The sequence below is a fragment of the Nerophis lumbriciformis genome, linkage group LG09 (genome assembly GCF_033978685.3).
Source record: "Nerophis lumbriciformis linkage group LG09, RoL_Nlum_v2.1, whole genome shotgun sequence".
In the NCBI taxonomy this organism is placed as follows: domain Eukaryota; kingdom Metazoa; phylum Chordata; class Actinopteri; order Syngnathiformes; family Syngnathidae; genus Nerophis; species Nerophis lumbriciformis.
This window is the reverse complement of record NC_084556.2, coordinates 50,006,372-50,025,771: the sequence shown is the minus strand read 5'-3', so window position 1 is coordinate 50,025,771 and position 19,400 is coordinate 50,006,372. Positions and strand designations below refer to the sequence as shown.

At 42.3% G+C, this 19,400-nt stretch overlaps 1 protein-coding gene across 1 annotated transcript; it reads right to left on the bottom strand.

Moving 5' to 3' along the window:
• Window positions 1-296: 296 nt before the first annotated feature.
• LOC133607201 (trafficking regulator of GLUT4 1-like) lies at window positions 297-6,718 on the bottom strand. Its single transcript, XM_061961673.1, has 3 exons — window positions 6,192-6,718; window positions 5,972-6,098; window positions 297-858 (listed from the first exon to the last, which is right to left on the bottom strand). Exons 1-3 carry the CDS (start codon window positions 6,576-6,578, stop codon window positions 845-847), a joined length of 528 nt encoding a protein of 175 aa, XP_061817657.1. The 5' UTR covers window positions 6,579-6,718; the 3' UTR covers window positions 297-844.
• Between the last annotated feature and the right edge of the window lie 12,682 nt (window positions 6,719-19,400).

Here is a 19,400-nt window from a genome sequence, read left to right as displayed (position 1 = left end):
AGTATTATACTGTAAAAAAAGAAAGATTTACAGTAAAATTATTATTTTATCTTAAAATGTTAAGATTTTTTTTATTTATTTTTTACATTGTATATTTAAAAAAAAAAGTAATCAAATGCATATAGGAAACTGTAATAATATCATTCACTGAGGTCAAACATAACTGCAATGAAGACATGTTTGACAGCCCTGATTCCCGTCGCCATGGCGACAACAGGCAGCATCCTTACCTTGACATGTGACATAGTGACATAGTTTCGGGACAGACGTTGTCGAGATGAGGCTCATCATGCTCATTCAACTTTATTTCTCATGCGAACAGACGTATGGCACGGTGAACCAGTCATACAGTACAAACATAGAAAGGTCAAAGGGCATCATTGTCTCGCAGTACAGTTTCGGTAGCCGGGGGTACGGTTCCGTGCAGTCCGCACCAGAACCCGGCCAGTCTTTTTTTGGCGGTCACAAAAAAAAAAAAAAAAAAAGTATAAATAAAGAAAATGACACAATTTCACGTTGCGGTCCGCGGCCATTTTTTTTGGTTATTTTTTGTCTTTTGGAGGGAAAGAAAAACTTGCAGGAAGTCCTCAAAAGAAGTCACACCTGTCAGAACCGAGCTGTCCTCGTGTGTGTGTGTGTGTGTGTGTGTGTGTGTGTGTGTGTGTGTGTGTGTGTGTGTGTGTGTGTGTGTGTGTGTACATAATTGACATGAGTGAGTGCAGCCCCTCCCCCCTCTGTTTCGGGTCCAGACAGAACCTCACCGACGTGTTTTTCTTCCCCACTTTGTGCTTTTCCGTGTCTTCCTCCTCGGCTTGTGCAAAGTAGTCCACAGGCTGCTGTGACGTCACTGCTGGAGCTCTGCACACACAGACACACACACGCACACACACATACACACACACATTCTTGTAATTGTTACCTTCTTGAGACCTCTGAAAAATGCCTACCTCTTAAGGACCACCCTTCTCTAGATATATAAAGATTTGTATTTTTCTTTTATTTCCTCCATCCATCTTCTTCCGCTTATCCGAGGTCGGGTCGCGGGGGCAGCAGCTTAAGCAGGGAAGCCCAGACTTCCCTCTCCCCAGACACTTCGTCCAGCTCCTCCCGGGGGATCCCGAGGCGTTCCCAGGCCAGCCGGGAGACATAGTCTTCCCAGCGTGTCCTGGGTCTTCCCCGTGGCCTCCTACCGGTCGGACGTGCCCGAAACACCTTCCTAGGGAGGCGTTCGGGTGGCATCCTGACCAGATGCCCGAACCACCTCATCTGGCTCCTCTCGATGTGGAGGAGCAGCGGCTTTACTTTGAGCTCCCCCCGGATGACAGAGCTTCTCACCCTATCTCTAAGGGAGAGCCCCGCCACCCGGCGGAGGAAACTCATTTCGGCCGCTTGTACCCGTGACCTTGTCCTTTCGGTCATGACCCAAAGCTCATGACCATAGGTGAGGATGGGAACGTAGATCGACCGGTAAATCGAGAGCTTTGCCTTCCGGCTCAGCTCCTTCTTCACCACAACGGATCGATACAGCGTCCGCATTACTGAAGACGCCGCACCGATCCGCCTGTCGATCTCACGATCCACTCTTCCCTCACTCGTGAACAAGACTCCGAGGTACTTGAACTCCTCCACTTGGGGCAAGATCTCCTCCCCAACCCGGAGATGGCACTCCACCCTTTTCCGGGAGAGAACCATGGACTCGGACTTGGAGGTGCTGATTCCCATCCCAGTCGCTTCACACTCGGCTGCGAACCGATCCAGTGAGAGCTGAAGATCTTGGCCGGAGGAAGCCATCAGGACCACATCATCTGCAAATAGCAGTGACCTAATCCTGCAGCCACCAAACCAGATCCCCTCAACGCCTTGACTGCGCCTAGAAATTCTGTCCATAAAGGTTATGAACAGAATTGGTGACAAAGGGCAGCCTTGGCGGAGTCCAACCCTCACTGGAAACGTGTCCGACTTACTGCCGACAATGCGGACCAAGCTCTGACACTGATTATACAGGGAGCGAACTGCCACAATCAGACAGTCCGTTACCCCATACTCTCTGAGCACTCCCCACAGGACTTCCCGGGGTACACGGTCGAATGCCTTCTCCAAGTCCACAAAGCACATGTAGACTGGTTGGGCAAACTCCCATGCACCCTCAAGGACCCTGCCGAGAGTATAGAGCTGGTCCACAGTTCCACGACCAGGACGAAAACCACACTGTTCCTCCTGAATCCGAGGTTCGACTATCCGGCGTAGCCTCCTCTCCAGTACACCTGAATAGACCTTACCGGGAAGGCTGAGGAGTGTGATCCCACGATAGTTGGAACACACCCTCCGGTTCCCCTTCTTAAAGAGAGGAACCACCACCCCGGTCTGCCAATCCAGAGGTACCGCCCCCGATGTCCACGCGATGTTGCAGAGTCTTTATTTCCTCCTTATTTATTTATTTCAGGCAATGACATAAAAAAAAAGTACAAAGTTGACAAGACATAATAACATAAATTAATATAGTGCAAAAGGTAATGTACAGTATGTAAGCATGATTGTCCAGTTTTGCCTGAAAGGGAGTGGGAAGAAGGTAATTGATTTAATCCCACCCCCAGTTCTCCATTCAGTGATTATTCCATTGAGTTTCACTGTTACTTTGTTTAAGGATTATAATACAGATGTTGTATTTACAACATTAATAATATATGTGTACAGCTCTGGTAATGGGTACATTCGCACCCACCTGCACAAATGTACTTCAAAATGTAACAATCAAAATAAATATGACTTTTTGTTTGTTTACTAGGGCATGCATATATAATATGCATTAGTTTGACCATTTAAAATCAACGATAATAAAAAGGAGATGCTTGGAAATAGCATAAAAATGCCTCAAAAACTTGGAAAAACGTGATTCATAGCGTTACTTTTTGGTGTAACCATCATGAGCGTTGTGTTCAGGTATATTTCTTTTATATTTTGATAAATCATCATAAATAGGTATTGATCAATCTTTAAGCTGTGTGTATTTGATTTCAGTTTGCTTTTGACATCTTATTTAGAATTGTAGTTGAAACTTTTACAACCTTGTGTTGCGCTCATGATGGCGTAACCAAACTAGATTATTTTGAATATTTATTCCCTTTTTTACATTTAGTATATTTAAATATACTGTGTTTTATGGTTTTTTTTTCTTTTTGGAACATGTACTATACATATAATACAATAAAGTCCCATATAAAATTATGTTTCTAGCAATACTTTAATTTTGCCTTTGAAAGTAACACTCCAATGTCCATTAGTGGAGCTGTACACATACATACTATGCAAATATAAAAAAGGTAAGCTTTTCGTAATTTTTTTTTTGTTTATTTTTTGTAATTGGTTTTTAATGTTCATTATTTACTTCAAGTTATTACAGTGTGTCTCTACATGCATTTATTTTAAATTTTTAATTAATTTTGGTCAAAGGGGGCGCATTTCAATTTCTTACACACACTTGTTATTTCATATGTTGGCCAGAGGGGAAGCACTTCAAATTTTTTACACCACTTGTTATTTCATATGTTGTGCCAGAGGGGGAGCCCTTTTAAAACCGACACTAAGTCAATTTGAAAAATCCCTCCTTTTTGGGACCACCTTAATTTTGATAGATTTCACCACCAGGGGTGCAAATGGTTTTCCGAATTGGGACCATGATTTCGGTCCTAACTTGTTCACCCGTCCGTATACATACTATGCAAATATAAAAAAGTAAGCTTTTTGTAAATTCTTTTTTTTTTTGTAGTTGGTTTTTAATGTTCATTATTTACTTCAAGTTATTACAGTATGACTCTTCATACTTTATTTTTTTAAATTAATTTTGGTCAAAGGGGGCGCATTTCAATTTCTTACACACACATGTTATTTCATATGTTGACCAGGGGGGAAGCACTTCAAATTTTTTACACCACTTGTTATTTCATATGTTGGCCAGAGGGGGAGCCCTTTTAAAACCGACACTAAGTCAATTTGAAAAATCCCTCCTTTTTGGGACCACCTTAATTTTGATGGATTTCACCACCAGGGGTGCAAATGGTTTTCCGAATTGGGACCATGATTTCGGGCCTAACTTGTTCACCCGTCCGTATACATACTATGCAAATATTAAAAAAAGTAAGCTTTTTGTAAATTCTTTTTTTTTTTGTAATTGGTTTTTAATGTTCATTATTTACTTCAAGTTATTACAGTATGACTCTTCATACTTTATTTTGTTTTATTAATTTTGGTCAAAGGGGGCGCATTTCAATTTCTTACACACACTTATTTCATATGTTGGCCAGGGGGGAAGCACTTCAAATTTTTACACCACTTGTTATTTCATATGTTGGCCAGAGGGGGAGCCCTTTTAAAACCGACACTAAGTCAATTTGAAAAATCCCTCCTTTTTGGGACCACCTTAATTTTGATAGATTTCACCACCAGGGGTGCAAATGGTTTTCCGAATTGGGACCATGATTTCGGTCCTAACTTGTTCACCCGTCCCTATACTGTACATACTATGCAAATATAAAAAAAAGTAAGCTTTTTGTAAATTTTTATTTTTTTTGTAACAGTATGACTCTTCATACTTTATTTTATTTTATTAATTTTGGTCAAAGGGGGCGCATTTCAATTCCTTACACACACACTTGTTATTTCATATGTTGGCCAGAGGGGAAGCATTTCAAATTTTTTACACCACTTGTTGTTTCATATGTTGGCCAGAGGGGGAGCCCTTTTAAAAGCGACCCTAAGTCAATTTGAAAAATCACTCCTTTTTGGGACCACCTTAATTTTGACAGATTTCACCACCAGGGGTGCAAATGGTTTTCCGAATTGGGACCATGATTTCGGTCCTAACTTGTTCACCCGTCCCTATACTGTACATACTATGCAAATATAAAAAAAAGTAAGCTTTTTGTAATTTTTTTTTTTTTGTAATTGGTTTTTAATGTTCATTATCTCTTCATACTTTATTTTTTTAAATTAATTTTGGTCAAAGGGGGCGCATTTCAATTTCTTACACACACACTTGTTATTTCATATGTTGGCCAGAGGGGAAGCATTTCAAATTTTTTACACCACTTGTTGTTTCATATGTTGGCCAGAGGGGGAGCCCTTTTAAAACCGACACTAAGTCAATTTGAAAAATCCCTCCTTTTTGGGACCACCTTAATTTTGATAGATTTCACCACCAGGGGTGCAAATGGTTTTCCGAATTGGGACCATGATTTTGGTTCTAACTTGTTCACCCGTCCGTATACATACTATGCAAATATTTAAAAAAGTAAGCTTTTTGTAAATTCTTTTTTTTTTTTTGTAATTGGTTTTTAATGTTCATTATTTACTTCAAGTTATTACAGTATGACTCTTCATACTTTATTTTGTTTTATTAATTTTGGTCAAAGGGGGCGCATTTCAATTTCTTACACACGCATGTTATTTCATATGTTGACCAGGGGGGAAGCACTTCAAATTTTTTACACCACTTGTTATTTCATATGTTGGCCAGAGGGGGAGCCCTTTTAAAACCGACACTAAGTCAATTTGAAAAATCCCTCCTTTTTGGGACCACCGTAATTTTGACAGATTTCACCACCAGGGGTGCAAATGGTTTTCCGTATTGGGACCATGATTTCGGTCCTAACTTGTTCACCGGTCCTCATATGGAAGGTACTTTTCCTTGTTGATGTCTCAAGAAGGGTGGAAAATACAAGAACACACACACACACACACACAAGTTAGGTCAGGCACCCCCCCCCCAACCCCCCCACGCTAGTACCCAGGGGCGCCGCTAGGGATTTTGGGCCCCATGTAAAGAATCTTTACAGGGCCCCCAACACAGTGTCATTATTTTTTCTGTATTATAATTTCATCATCATTAGGGGCCTCTCTGGGCCCCCCTCCATCATGGGCCCCTAGAATCCGTCTCCTTTACCCCCCCCTTTTTGGCGCCCCTGCTAGTACCTACCTATAGTGAAGACGATGAAGGCGATGACGGCCACGCCCAGCAGCATGGCCAAGCAGCTGAGCAGCAGCGACACGCGTCCGTACTTCCGGGCCGCCTGCAGGTCGCCGTCTCTAAGCATCGATCTCGACTGGCGGCAAAAAAAAAAAAAAAGGGCGAGAGCAGGCGTGAGTGCGCGCGCGCGCGCGCCCGGCGCGGAACGGGTAGAAAGGTGCGAACTCACCACGCTGGCGTACCACAGCGCGTACACGTTGAGGGGCACGCCGGGGCAGAGGCACGACAGCACGGCCAGCCACAGGTAGCTGGGCGGCACCGAGCCGGGCGGCAGGGGCGAGGCCAGGCTGAGGCGGGACAGGGACCTGGGCGCGGCCGCCAGATGGCCCACCGAGCCGGACTTGAGCGGGGACCGGTGGCCGTTCTGCTCCGCGTCCAGGGAGCGGACGCTGCCGCGCAGGTCGAGCGAGTCGGACGTCTTGACGTTGCTCTGGCCGCCCGGCTCGACCGCACCGGCGCTCAGCAGCTTCTCCGTGTCCTGGAAGTCGCTCGGGTTGGACGCGTCCCTCTGGACCAGAGCGCTGCTGTCGAAGGAAGCGTCGGTGTTGATGGCCATGGTGGCTAAAAACAACAACAACAACAACAACAACAACAAAAAGTTGCAGTTTTGGGGCGGAATTAAGCAAGGTTCTGAGGAGGCTCCCTCAGAAGTTCTCCATCAGCGGGGGTGTCATCCAGGTCCAAGCGTCCTCCAGTCCAGACGTTCGAACGCGGAGTGAGCAATCAGCCCATCCCCGTGCGCGCGGCGGCGTGCACGCGGGCAGCGCGGTGCGTAAAAGCTTTCCATTTACGCCGCGCGGCTGCACGCGCACGCGCTCTGCTGACTCAGGCGTGTCTGCCCGAGTCCGAAAGTGCAGAGCTCAGTCGAACCAGAACCTCTCCTAATGGCCTCGATGATTACCTCCGCCAAGGAAGACATTTGTTTCTCATTAGTCAGCTCCACTTTATTGTTTACTTTAAAGGCGCACGTCAAAGAACTCTTTTCGTATTCTTTCAGGACCCGCAGCTTTGAAGTCTCGGTGGCGCGTGGAGACCGTGACGTCATGTTTTTCGACAAATATCAGCGATTGTTCAATAATTGAATTGATGCCAGTGGCAACAACTATACTCCCTTACCTGGCCAAACTGCTCACCTGTGTGCAGGGAAGAAAACCAACTCACTTTGTAGGAAGTGTGGCGCCATCAAGTGGCCATAGTGAGTCGTCGCACCATGACCTTTGCTCCAGTGTTCAAACTTGTCCACTAAACCAGGGGTCCCCAACCTTTTTTGCACCAGGGACCGGTTTAATGTAGGCATTATTTTGAGGGACCGGCTTTCCAAATGTGGCGGATAAATACACGTATAGCAAATAAATGCATGAAAAATGAATACCGCATTTTTCGCAGTACAAGTCGCTCCGCAGTATACAGGTAAAAGCCAGTAAATTAGAATATTTTGAAAAACTTGATTTATTTCAGTAATTGCATTCAAAAGGTGTAACTTGTACATTATATTTATTCATTGCACACAGACTGATGCATTCAAATGTTTATTTCATTTAATTTTGATGATTTGAAGTGGCAACAAATGAAAATCCAAAATTCCGTGTGTCACAAAATTAGAATATTACTTAAGGCTAATACAAAAAAGGGATTTTTAGAAATGTTGGCCAACTGAAAAGTATGAAAATGAAAAATATGAGCATGTACAATACTCAATACTTGGTTGGAGCTCCTTTTGCCTCAATTACTGCGTTAATGCGGCGTGGCATGGAGTCGATGAGTTTCTGGCACTGCTCAGGTGTTATGAGAGCCCAGGTTGCTCTGATAGTGGCCTTCAACTCTTCTGCGTTTTTGGGTCTGGCATTCTGCATCTTCCTTTTCACAATACCCCACAGATTTTCTATGGGGCTAAGGTCAGGGGAGTTGGCGGGCCAATTTAGAACAGAAATACCATGGTCCGTAAACCAGGCACGGGTAGATTTTGCGCTGTGTGCAGGCGCCAAGTCCTGTTGGAACTTGAAATCTCCATCTCCATAGAGCAGGTCAGCAGCAGGAAGCATGAAGTGCTCTAAAACTTGCTGGTAGACGGCTGCGTTGACCCTGGATCTCAGGAAACAGAGTGGACCGACACCAGCAGATGACATGGCACCCCAAACCATCACTGATGGTGGAAACTTTACACTAGACTTCAGGCAACGTGGATCCTGTGCCTCTCCTGTCTTCCTCCAGACTCTGGGACCTCGATTTCCAAAGGAAATGCAAAATTTGCATGGTTGGGTGATGGTTTGGGGTGCCATGTCATCTGCTGGTGTCGGTCCACTCTGTTTCCTGAGATCCAGGGTCAACGCAGCCGTCTACCAGCAAGTTTTAGAGCACTTCATGCTTCCTGCTGCTGACCTGCTCTATGGAGATGGAGATTTCAAGTTCCAACAGGACTTGGCGCCTGCACACAGCGCAAAATCTACCCGTGCCTGGTTTACGGACCATGGTATTTCTGTTCTAAATTGGCCCGCCAACTCCCCTGACCTTAGCCCCATAGAAAATCTGTGGGGTATTGTGAAAAGGAAGATGCAGAATGCCAGACCCAAAAACACAGAAGAGTTGAAGGCCACTATCAGAGCAACCTGGGCTCTCATAACACCTGAGCAGTGCCAGAAACTCATCGACTCCATGCCACGCCGCATTAACGCAGTAATTGAGGCAAAAGGAGCTCCAACCAAGTATTGAGTATTGTACATGCTCATATTTTTCATTTTCATACTTTTCAGTTGGCCAACATTTCTAAAAATCCCTTTTTTGTATTAGCCTTAAGTAATATTCTAATTTTGTGACACACGGAATTTTGGATTTTCATTTGTTGCCACTTCAAATCATCAAAATTAAATGAAATAAACATTTGAATGCATCAGTCTGTGTGCAATGAATAAATATAATGTACAAGTTACACCTTTTGAATGCAATTACTGAAATAAATCAAGTTTTTCAAAATATTCTAATTTACTGGCTTTTACCTGTAAGTCGCACCGGCCGAAAATGCATAATAAAGAAGGGGAAAAACATATATAAGTCGCACTGGAGTATAAGTCGCATTTTTGGGGGGAAATTTATTTGATAAAACCCAACACCAAGAATAGACATTTAAAAGGCAACTTAAAATAAATAAAGAATAGTGAACAACAGGCTGAATAAGTCAGTGACGTGCGGTGAGGTTGATGGCTGGTGAGGCACTGACTTCATCACAGTCAGATTTACAAACATATGAACCCTAAAGAGTATCTTATTCACCATTTGATTGGCAGCAGTTAACGGGTTGTGTTTAAAAGCTCATACCAGCATTCTTCCCTGCTTGGCACTCAGCATCAAGGGTTGGAATTGGGGGTTAAATCACCAAAAATTATTCCCGGGCGCGGCGCCGCTGCTGCCCACTGCTCCCCTCACCTCCCAGGGGGTGAACAAGGGGATGGGTCAAATGCAGAGGACAAATTTCACCACACCTAGTGTGTGTGTGTGACAATCATTGGTACTTTAACTAAACTTTAACTTTACACATACAAACTGTAGCACACAAAAAAGCACATTTAATTAAAAAAACGTTATTATGGTCTTACCTTTACTTATAAGTGCGGGAACAGTGGTGTTCGTGCTGGAGGAGTTGTGAATGAATGAAATATGAAATCCATGCTGCAGTCTGCAGGTGTACCTAATGTTGTGTCCCTGCAGTCGTTCACTGCAGGGACGCATTGTTGTTTTTGCACTTTTTGGCTTCTTGTTAAGTGACTTTTTTTGGGTGGATTCGGTCTTGCACGTGGAGGGTTTGGGTGTGGGCTTTGGTTGGTGTGGCGCTCCCGTCGGGGGGTGCTTTCTGCGGCGGGGGTGCATTAACCGGCACCAAGAGGCGGGATTACTGCGAGCCTCACACAGTGCGTCTTCGCAGCAGTTTTATGATTGCTCAGCACAAGAAATACTTTACACACATACAGTTGTTGACAAAATACACTGTACATTATATACCTCAGCTAACTAAACTATGGAAATGTATAATATAATTCATATAGCAATACGGTCTCACTGCACAGCAGGCCAGCAGTTAGCCGAGTCCGTCCATGTTGAGGCACAACTGAGTGACGTGCCTCAACTGTCTGCTGATCACCGCACCGTCTCTTCTCAGTATTTGAACGGCAAATGTGAAAATTCAGCGATTTTGAATAAAAATAATCTAAAACTGGTGAAGTTAAATGGAAAATAACTTTATAGTATAATCACTGAATACATATAACAATTTAATTAATTTTTTTTCTTTTTACATTTTTTTTCTTTCCATGATGGCAGGTGAGGCCCCACCTCACCTGCCTCCAGTGACCGCACGTCACTGGAATAAGTGTACGTCATATGAGGCATAAATAACCAGTGTTGGGTTAGTTACTGAAAACCAGTAACTAGTTACAGTTACTAGTTACTTTATTTCAAAAGTAACTCAGTTACTAACTCAGTTACTTACACCAAAAAGTAATGCGTTACTGTGAAAAGTAACTATTTAGTTACTTCTTTTTTTCTTCTTTTTTTTTTTAAAGCTCCCATTAATGCCCTTTTTGCCTTCATTTCAGTACTGTTATTGCACTGGAGATTAATACAATCTGTTGATCAACTTGACATACATTTTTATTTTCCTTTTAACATAATTAATGAAAAACAGTGCAACATAAAAAGGCATTCCTCCTTTCTTTAAACTTGGACCAATGACCATGAATAAAAAACAAGTTAAAGTGCAACATAAGAAGGCACATCATCTTCCTTGAAACATAGGTAGTGAAATAAAGCCTGACATCTGGAGTGATGCTGCTGTCTTCCACACTTGGAGCCATGGATTGTAGAATACTTGTTTTCAGTGGCAGGATCATTGACACAGATGGTGAAGTTTCAGTGCTCAGTAGAGATGGAACACTTTTGAGGGGTTTAAGCACCTGGAGGACCTCATCTGCCACTCTCACATCATCATCAGACAGGGTGACATTTGTCTTCAGGGTGTTGTGGGTCAATGCAGAGTATATAGCTGCCTGCTGCTCCAACATATCATAAGTGGAGTTCCACCTCGTTGGGACATCATGTATGAGCAGGCAGCTTTAGCATTTCTTGCTTTGTCTTAAGCACATGAGCAGCTGTTGTGCTTGGGTGGAAGTAAGAAACCTTCCTGATCCTCCCAAAGAGGCGCTCCATCCTATTGACTGAGATTCCCTTCTGTGATGCCAAATTCACTACATGTGCAAAGCACCTATCTGTGGTCCCAGTCCTGCCTCATTCTCTGTAATTATTTGATTTTTGGCATTATCACGTGTGACTGGGATATCTTTATCTTCCAGTCCTCCACTGCTTGTGTCAGTACCTGCGCAAGGTGACTCTCGTAGAGGGGGCGTGTCTTCTCATCTCCCAGTCTGCTGTGATGAAGTGAGCGCTTATAGTTCCGCTGGACGTCCACCCGTCTGTCATGAGCGCAACAGCTGATGCTCGGGATAGTTCATCCACAACTTTTTTCTTCTCCTGCTCATAAAGATCTGGCACAATCTTATTGCTGAAGTGGGTGCGCGACGGGATGTCGTAATGTGGTTCAAGCACGTTCAGCATGTGTTTAAAACCCTCGTTTTGCACAACCGAGTCTGCACCTATAAACACACCGATTCAATGGCGGGGGCGTTCAAGCTCCTCCGTTACTCCGCTCGCCATGACCACGCTGTGTGTGGACTGAACGTGCCAACAACTTTTTTTCCCCACACCCACACCCACACACACACACACACACACACACACACAGACCGCGCCTCTTTTCTTCTCTCCGGCTTGTGACAAAGGAAGATTCAGAAGAACGACACCGCAGCGCTTCTGTTTCTAGCCGATACTACATCAAAAGTAACGTAAAATAACGCAGTAACGCATCATGTAGTAACGGTAACTAAATTACTGAATAAAAAAAAATAACGCGTTAGATTACTAGTTACCGCCGAAACTAACGGCGTTACAGTAACGCGTTAGTCCCAACACTGTAAATAACCAACTGAGAACGTGCCTGGTATGTTAAAGTAACATATTATGGTAAGAGTCATTCAAATAACTATAACATATAGAACATGCTATACGTTTACCAAACAATCTGTCACTCCTGATCGCTAAATCCCATGAAATCTTATACGTCTAGTCTCTTACGTGAATGAGCTGAATAATATTATTTGATATTTTACGGTAATGTGTTAATCATTTCACACATAAGTCGCTCCTGAGTATAAGTCGCACCCCCGGCCAAACTATGAAAAAAACTGCGACTTATAGTCTGAAAAATACGGTACATGAAAAAACTCACCATAACGTTGTTTTGTTTTGTACTGATTTTTGATAGTAGTAAGCTTTTTTTTTTTTTTTGGCTTTAGTATCTGATGGGTTATAGGTGATACATCACATTCAAGGACAAGAGCATGGATGTATGATAAAGCTAGAAATAATTGCCATTAGTTACAATATATTTCTGTCTATTTCCATATGCATTCATATTTTGTGCAATATTTCAATCAATCAATGTTTATTTATATAGCCCTAAATCACAAGTGTCTCAAAGGGCTGCACAAGCCACAACGACATCCGCGGTGCAGGGCCCACATAAGGGCAAGGAAAAACTCACAACCCCAATGGGACGTCGATGTGAATGACTATGAGAAACCTTGGAGAGGACCGCATATGTGGGTGATAATTTTAATGATAATAATATCTTTTTAAAAACAATGAAATTCCTTGCAAGCTTGAGCATGCACACACACGCTTCTTACGTTCTCAGCAGGAAAATTATGATTCACAATTTTTGCAGAATCGTGTAGCCTGACTTGTGAACTTCCCCTCTATTTACCAAACTTTGAAGCTCCTCCCCCTTTAAATGTGACGTGAGCGGCTGCAACGTGACCCTGACAGAAGATTTAGCCACTACATTACTGTACTTAATAAACTTCTTAATGATTAATTATCTGCAGCCATAAAAACAGGAACAGAGAAAGACATTGACACAAAAATAAAAACAATACAATTAGTCAGCGTGATGAACTTTAAAGAAACAATTTAAGAAGCTTTTTAAAAGTGCAAAACGTGGGACATTTTCTAATATTTATGGGTAGTCGGTTCCAAAAATGACTTCCTTGGACTCACAGAATTGTTTGTCCAAAGGATGTTTTCCCCTCTGGAGGGCGCTGTGGTGCCAAAACATCAGTCTGTCCTGAGATTAATGTATTTGGGGGTGAGGCACTTAGAACCTTATCAATATAACAGCTTTTTTTAAAAATGAATAAAATGTTAATTTCATCCATCCATCCATTCATCTTCTTCCGCTTATCCGAGGTCGGGTCGCGGGGGCAGCAGCCTAAGCAGGGAAGCCCAGACTTCCCTCTCACCAGCCACTTCGTCCAGCTCCTCCCGGGGGATCCCAAGGCGTTCCCAGGCCAGCAGGGAGACATAGTCTTCCCAACGTGTCCTGGGTCTTCCCCGTGGCCTCCTACCGGTCGGACGTGCCCTAAACACCTCCCTAGGGAGGCGCTCGGGTGGCATCCTGACCAGATGCCCGAACCACCTCATCTGGCTCCTCTCGATGTGGAGGAGCAGCGGCTTTACTTTGAGCTCCCCCCGGATGACAGAGCTTCTCACCCTATCTCTAAGGGAGAGCCCCGCCACCCGGCGGAGGAAACTCATTTCGGCCGCTTGTACCCGTGATCTTGTCCTTTCGGTCATAACCCAAAGCTCGTGACCATAGGTGAGGATGGGAACGTAGATCGACCGGTAAATTGAGAGCTTTGCCTTCCGGCTCAGCTCCTTCTTCACCACAACGGATCGATACAGCGTCCGCATTACTGAAGATGCCGCACCGATCCGCCTGTCGATCTCACGATCCACTCTTCCCTCACTCGTGAACAAGACTCCGAGGTACTTGAACTCCTCCACTTGGGGCAAGATCTCCTCCCCAACCCGGAGATGGCACTCCACCCTTTTCCGGGCGAGAACCATGGACTCGGACTTGGAGGTGCTGATTCTCATCCCAGTCGCTTCACACTCAGCTGCGAACCGATCCAGTAAGAGCTGAAGATCCTGGCCAGATGAAGCCATCAGGACCACATCATCTGCAAAAAGCAGAGACCTAATCCCGCAGCCACCAAACCAGATCCCCTCAACGCCTTGACTGCGCCTAGAAATTCTGTCCATAAAAGTTATGAACAGAATCGGTGACAAAGGGCAGCCTTGGCGGAGTCCAACCCTCACTGGAAACGTGTCCGACTTACTACCGGCAATGCGGACCAAGCTCTGGCACTGATCATACAGGGAGCGGACTGCCACAATCAGACAGTCCGATACCCCGTACTCTCTGAGCACTCCCCACAGGACTTCCCGAGGGACACGGTCGAATGCCTTCTCCAAGTCCACAAAGCACATGTAGACTGGTTGGGCAAACTCCCATGCACCCTCAAGGACCCTGCCGAGAGTATAGAGCTGGTCCACAGTTCCACGACCAGGACGAAAACCACACTGTTCCTCCTGAATCCGAGGTTCGACTATCCGGCGGTTTTCAAAATAAGACAATTTAATTACGTGACATGACGCCAGCAGAGACAACTCGTGAGCGGAAAACCTCCTAAAACAGTTGACTAAAAAGCGATGTCATCCGGGAGGAGCTACGAGTAAAGCCGCTGCTCCTCCACATGGAGAGGAGCCAGATAAGGTGGTTCGGGTGTTCAGTTTGAACATCAAATACTGTATGTTGTCTTTGTAGCATATTCAACTGAATATGGGTTGAAAATGATTTGCAAATCATTGTATTTTGTTTTTATTTACATCTAACACAATTTCCCAACTCATATGGAAACGGGGTTTGTATATATGGAGTATTGTATTGTACAGATTGAAGAAAGGCATTTGAATACTGAAAGAAGAGCAAATCTGGAAAAGTAGCCCACGCAGTAGGATAACACGTTGAAGCTGGTGGTGTCGGTCCGTCCCCCTGGAGGTCACTCCTGACCAGAACAGTTCTTCAGCTGGCAGCTTTAGCATGTGTCTGGAACATAAAGCTCGCCAGTGAAGAACTGCTGTGTGTCAGCCATCTTGGGCGCCGCCGTTTGGGGAAAAGGGACTCCTGCAGAAAGAGAGAGAGAGGATACTTTTGAGCGTCCTTACTTCGAAACGGTATTTATGGAGGACTTAGTGATGACGAGTTGTGTCACAATAGCGCCATCTCGGCGTCAAATATTTTGTTACTTGACGAATGACACCTGTTAGCATGCTAGCTTTTCTTTTTAGTTAACTTTGTCAGTGTACACCTCAGTCATATTTTGGTACTTGATGCATGCTAATGTTAGCATGCTAGCATTTTTTTTTGTAAACATTTGTTTATTTGATGTTTACCTATTCAGTCCAGAAATAGAATTAAACACATGTCAAATGTTTATTTTTATAATTATTTTAGCGTGTTAGCATTTTTTTTAGCTAATTTTGTAGATGTACAACTTTGTCATATTTTGGTACTTGATGCATGCTAATGTTAGCATGCTAGCATTTTTTTTTGTAAACATTTGTTTATTTGATGTTTACCTATTCAGTCCAGAAATAGAATTAAACACATGTCAAATGTTTATTTTTATAATTATTTTAGCGTGTTAGCATTTTTTTTAGCTAATTTTGTAGATGTACAACTTTGTCATATTTTGGTACTTGATGCATGCTAATGTTAGCATGCTAGCATTTTTTTTTGTAAACATTTGTTTATTTGATGTTTACCTATTCAGTCCAGAAATAGAATTAAACACATGTCAAATGTTTATTTTTATAATTATTTTAGCGTGTTAGCATTTTTTTTTAGATAATTTTGTAGATGTACAACTTCGTCATATTTTGGTACTTGATACATGCTAGCGTTAGCATACTAGCATTTTTTTAACCTAATTTTGCAGGTGTACGCCATAGTCATATATTGATGCATGCTAATGTTAGCTTGATAGCTTTTATTTTAGCTAACTTTGTAGGTGTACACCTAAGTCACATTTTGGTAATGTTTGAAAAATATTTTGGTACTTAATGCATGCTGATATTAGCATGCATCAAGTACCAAAATATTTTTCAAACATTTGTTTATTGGATTTTTGGTATATATAGTGCAGCAATACATTTTAAAACACGTCAAATGTTCTTTTTTTTCCACATGCTAGCATTGTTTTAGCTAATTTTGGAGGTGTATTCATAGTCATATTTTGGTACTTGATGCATGCTGATATTAGCATGCATCAAGTACCAAAATGTGACTTAGGTGTACACCTACAAAGTTAGCTAAAAAAAAAGAAGCTATCAAGCTAACATTAGCATGCATCAAGAATCAAAATATGACTATGGCGTACACCTGCAAAATTAGGTTAAAAAAATGCTAGTATGCTAATGTTAGCATGCATCAAGTACCAAAATATGACAAAGTTGTACACCTACAAAATTTGCTGAAAAAAATGCTAACACACTAAAATAATTTTAAAAATACACATTTGACGTTAGCTTGCTAGCCTTTTTTAGCTAATTTCATAGACATACACCTTAGTCATATGTTGGTATTTGATGCATGCTAACATTAGCTTGCTAGCTTTTTTTTAGCTAGTTTTGCAGGTGTACAGTGTACACTTTAGTCAAAGTTTGGTACTTTTCAAAACATTTCTTTATCGGATTTTTGGCATGTATAAATATGTTAGCATGCATTTTTATTTTTAGCTAATTTTGTAGGTTTACACCTTTGTTGTATTTTGGTACTTAATGCATGCTAGCGTCAGCATGCTAGCATTTTTAGCCAATTTTGTAGATGTACACCTTAGTCATTTTGGCACTTAAGGCATGCTAATGTTAGCATGCTAGCATTTTTTTTACCTAATTTTGTAGGTGTACAGAGTCATATTTTGGTACTTGATTCATGTTAGCATTAGCATGCTAAATTTTTTTTAAGCTAATTTTAGTCACATTTTGGTACTATATTTTACGGAAAAAAACTGGTAGTACAGTCGCCAAAATTTACAAAAATAACAGAAGTACTGTTCTCGATTTACAGTAAAATACTGTAAGAAAAAAATAAAGTTTTATGGAAAAAAAGTTGTCGCTAAATTCGCCAGAATTTTACCGTTAAAATAACAATGGTACTGTTTTTCTCCTGTAAAAAAAAAGTTTACTGTAAAAATAACTGTTTGTCCATTTACACCACAACGACTATGTTTTACGGTAAAAAAAAAAAAAAAGGGCGTTAAGGTTGCCAGAATTTCACCTTAAAAATAACAGCGCCACTGTTCTTCAATTTACAGTTAAACACGGTCATGAAAAACGGGCCGCTTAAATCATACTTGCCAACCCTCCCGAATTTTCCGGGAGACTCCCCAAATTCAGTGCCTCTCCCGAAAACCTCCCGGGACAAATATTCTCCCGAAAATCTCCCGATTTTCAGCCGGAGTTGGAAGCCACGCCCCCTCCAGCTCCATGCGGACCTGAGTGACAACAGCCTTTTTTCATGATGGGAGGCCTACAGGGTGACAAGAACTAAAATCATCCAGACAAGAGATAAATTGTATTATTATGTTTACCTTACCTAAAACTAAATATATTTATTAATTAAAAAAATAAATAAATAAATACATTTTTACTATATTTTGCTAAAAACATCAAAATTAATTGTATTTTTCTTTGTATTTTTTTCCCTGACTCCTTATTACATCCAGCATATTTGAAATAATTGATTTTGAATTATCATAATAATTCATTTAAAATGACCATATTTAATTATTAAAATAATTGCTTGTTTATCAACAACTTTAGCATTTTATTCATTACATTTTGAAACTCTCAGAAGCCAAGTTATGTTATATTCCTTAAGATTTATTTATGCAAGTTTGAAGTATCAATTATCTAAACACAGTTTTGTTTGAATAATTTCAGGATGTAGATATCTATGTATATATATATATATATATATATATATATATGTATGCAGGCCCGGCCCTAACCAATCTGGCGCCCTAGGCAAGATTTTAGGTGGCGCCCCCCCACATCGGCAGTGAAGTGTATATACTCACAAGAAACCGAATAGCTTTGTCTTTGACCTTTTTTTTTTTTACTTACAACTATAGCTAATATATAAAGGGGTGGAAAAGTGACTATTACCTGCAGGGCAAACATTAGCTAACCAGAAGGCAATAACAATGTAAACAAAAAACACCTGCTTAAAAGATCTAATACAAATGTCCCTGAGGAATGTAAGGTGGGAGTACTGTAATTACCTAACGTTACATTATTATTTTCCATAAGAATTTAGCCCCCTCCACAATATTAACCCGACGTTAAAACAGAACTAGCTATTTATTGATTAGCAATTGCCGAATCATGTAACATTAGCTTAATGCTAAAAAGCCAGGTTACTATCACATTCTGTAACAAGACAAATCATTTCATGTAGGCTAGCGTTACCTACCTGCTACCTCTGTCTTTTCTCGTTTCTACTCCTCTTCTTTTCTGTTTTTTCTTCCCTGGGCACCTGACAGTTTTGGCCGTTTTGACATCTTGTGTTGATTTTTTGATGTGGTGACGTCCAAAAAGAGTCATGATACGGGAAGGGAGGGGGCGCACCGTGCGGGGGGAGGAGGGGGGCGTAATGTTGTAACAAATAATATTTCTATTAAATAGGCTTCACTTTGCATTTTAATTAACGTGGGATTATTTTTTGTATTTAGAAATAGTACCAACTTTTTTTTAATTTTTTTTCTCCATTATTTGTGGCACTGGCGTGGCGCCCCCTGATGGACGGCGCCCTTAGCATTTGCCTATACGGCCTATGCCACGGGCCGGCCCTGTATGTATGAAATACTTGACTTGGTGAATTCTAGCTGTCAATATACTCCTCCCCTCTTAACCGCGCCCCCAACCACGCCCCACCCCACCCCTGACCACGCCCCCACCCCCCACCTCCCGAAATCGGAGGTCTCAAGGTTGGCAAGTATGGCTTAAATTGCCAGAATTTTATCGCAAAAATAACCTCGGTACCATTTTTACATTCACAGTAACTGTAAAAACTACGACTGTATTTTACGTTTTGAAAACTGTCGATGTGAACCTAAAATAAGCCACTTAGTCATTTGCTGTAAAAAAAAAAAAAACGACCGTAGATTCGGCGCACCGGACTCCAGTTATGTAATCACCGCAAGACTTCATGAGTCAGCCTCCGTCATATAATCCAGAACTCAGCGATTAAGAATATTCCACATGTTGCTCATTTGCAGCCTGACGTCCTGCTTGCGTCACGTTCGGACTTCCAGGCCCGGTTCTGGACCACATTATCACCCCCCGAAGGAATTTGCACGACACACTATAC

Coding starts and splice junctions, on each gene's coding strand:
- LOC133607201 (XM_061961673.1), bottom strand. CDS start 6,578: ATGGCCATCAACACCGACGCTTCCTTCGACAGCAGCGCTCTGGTCCAG. Junction 6,099..6,191: donor CGCTGTGGTACGCCAGCGTG/GTGAGTTCGCAC, acceptor TTTTGCCGCCAG/TCGAGATCGATGCTTAGAGA.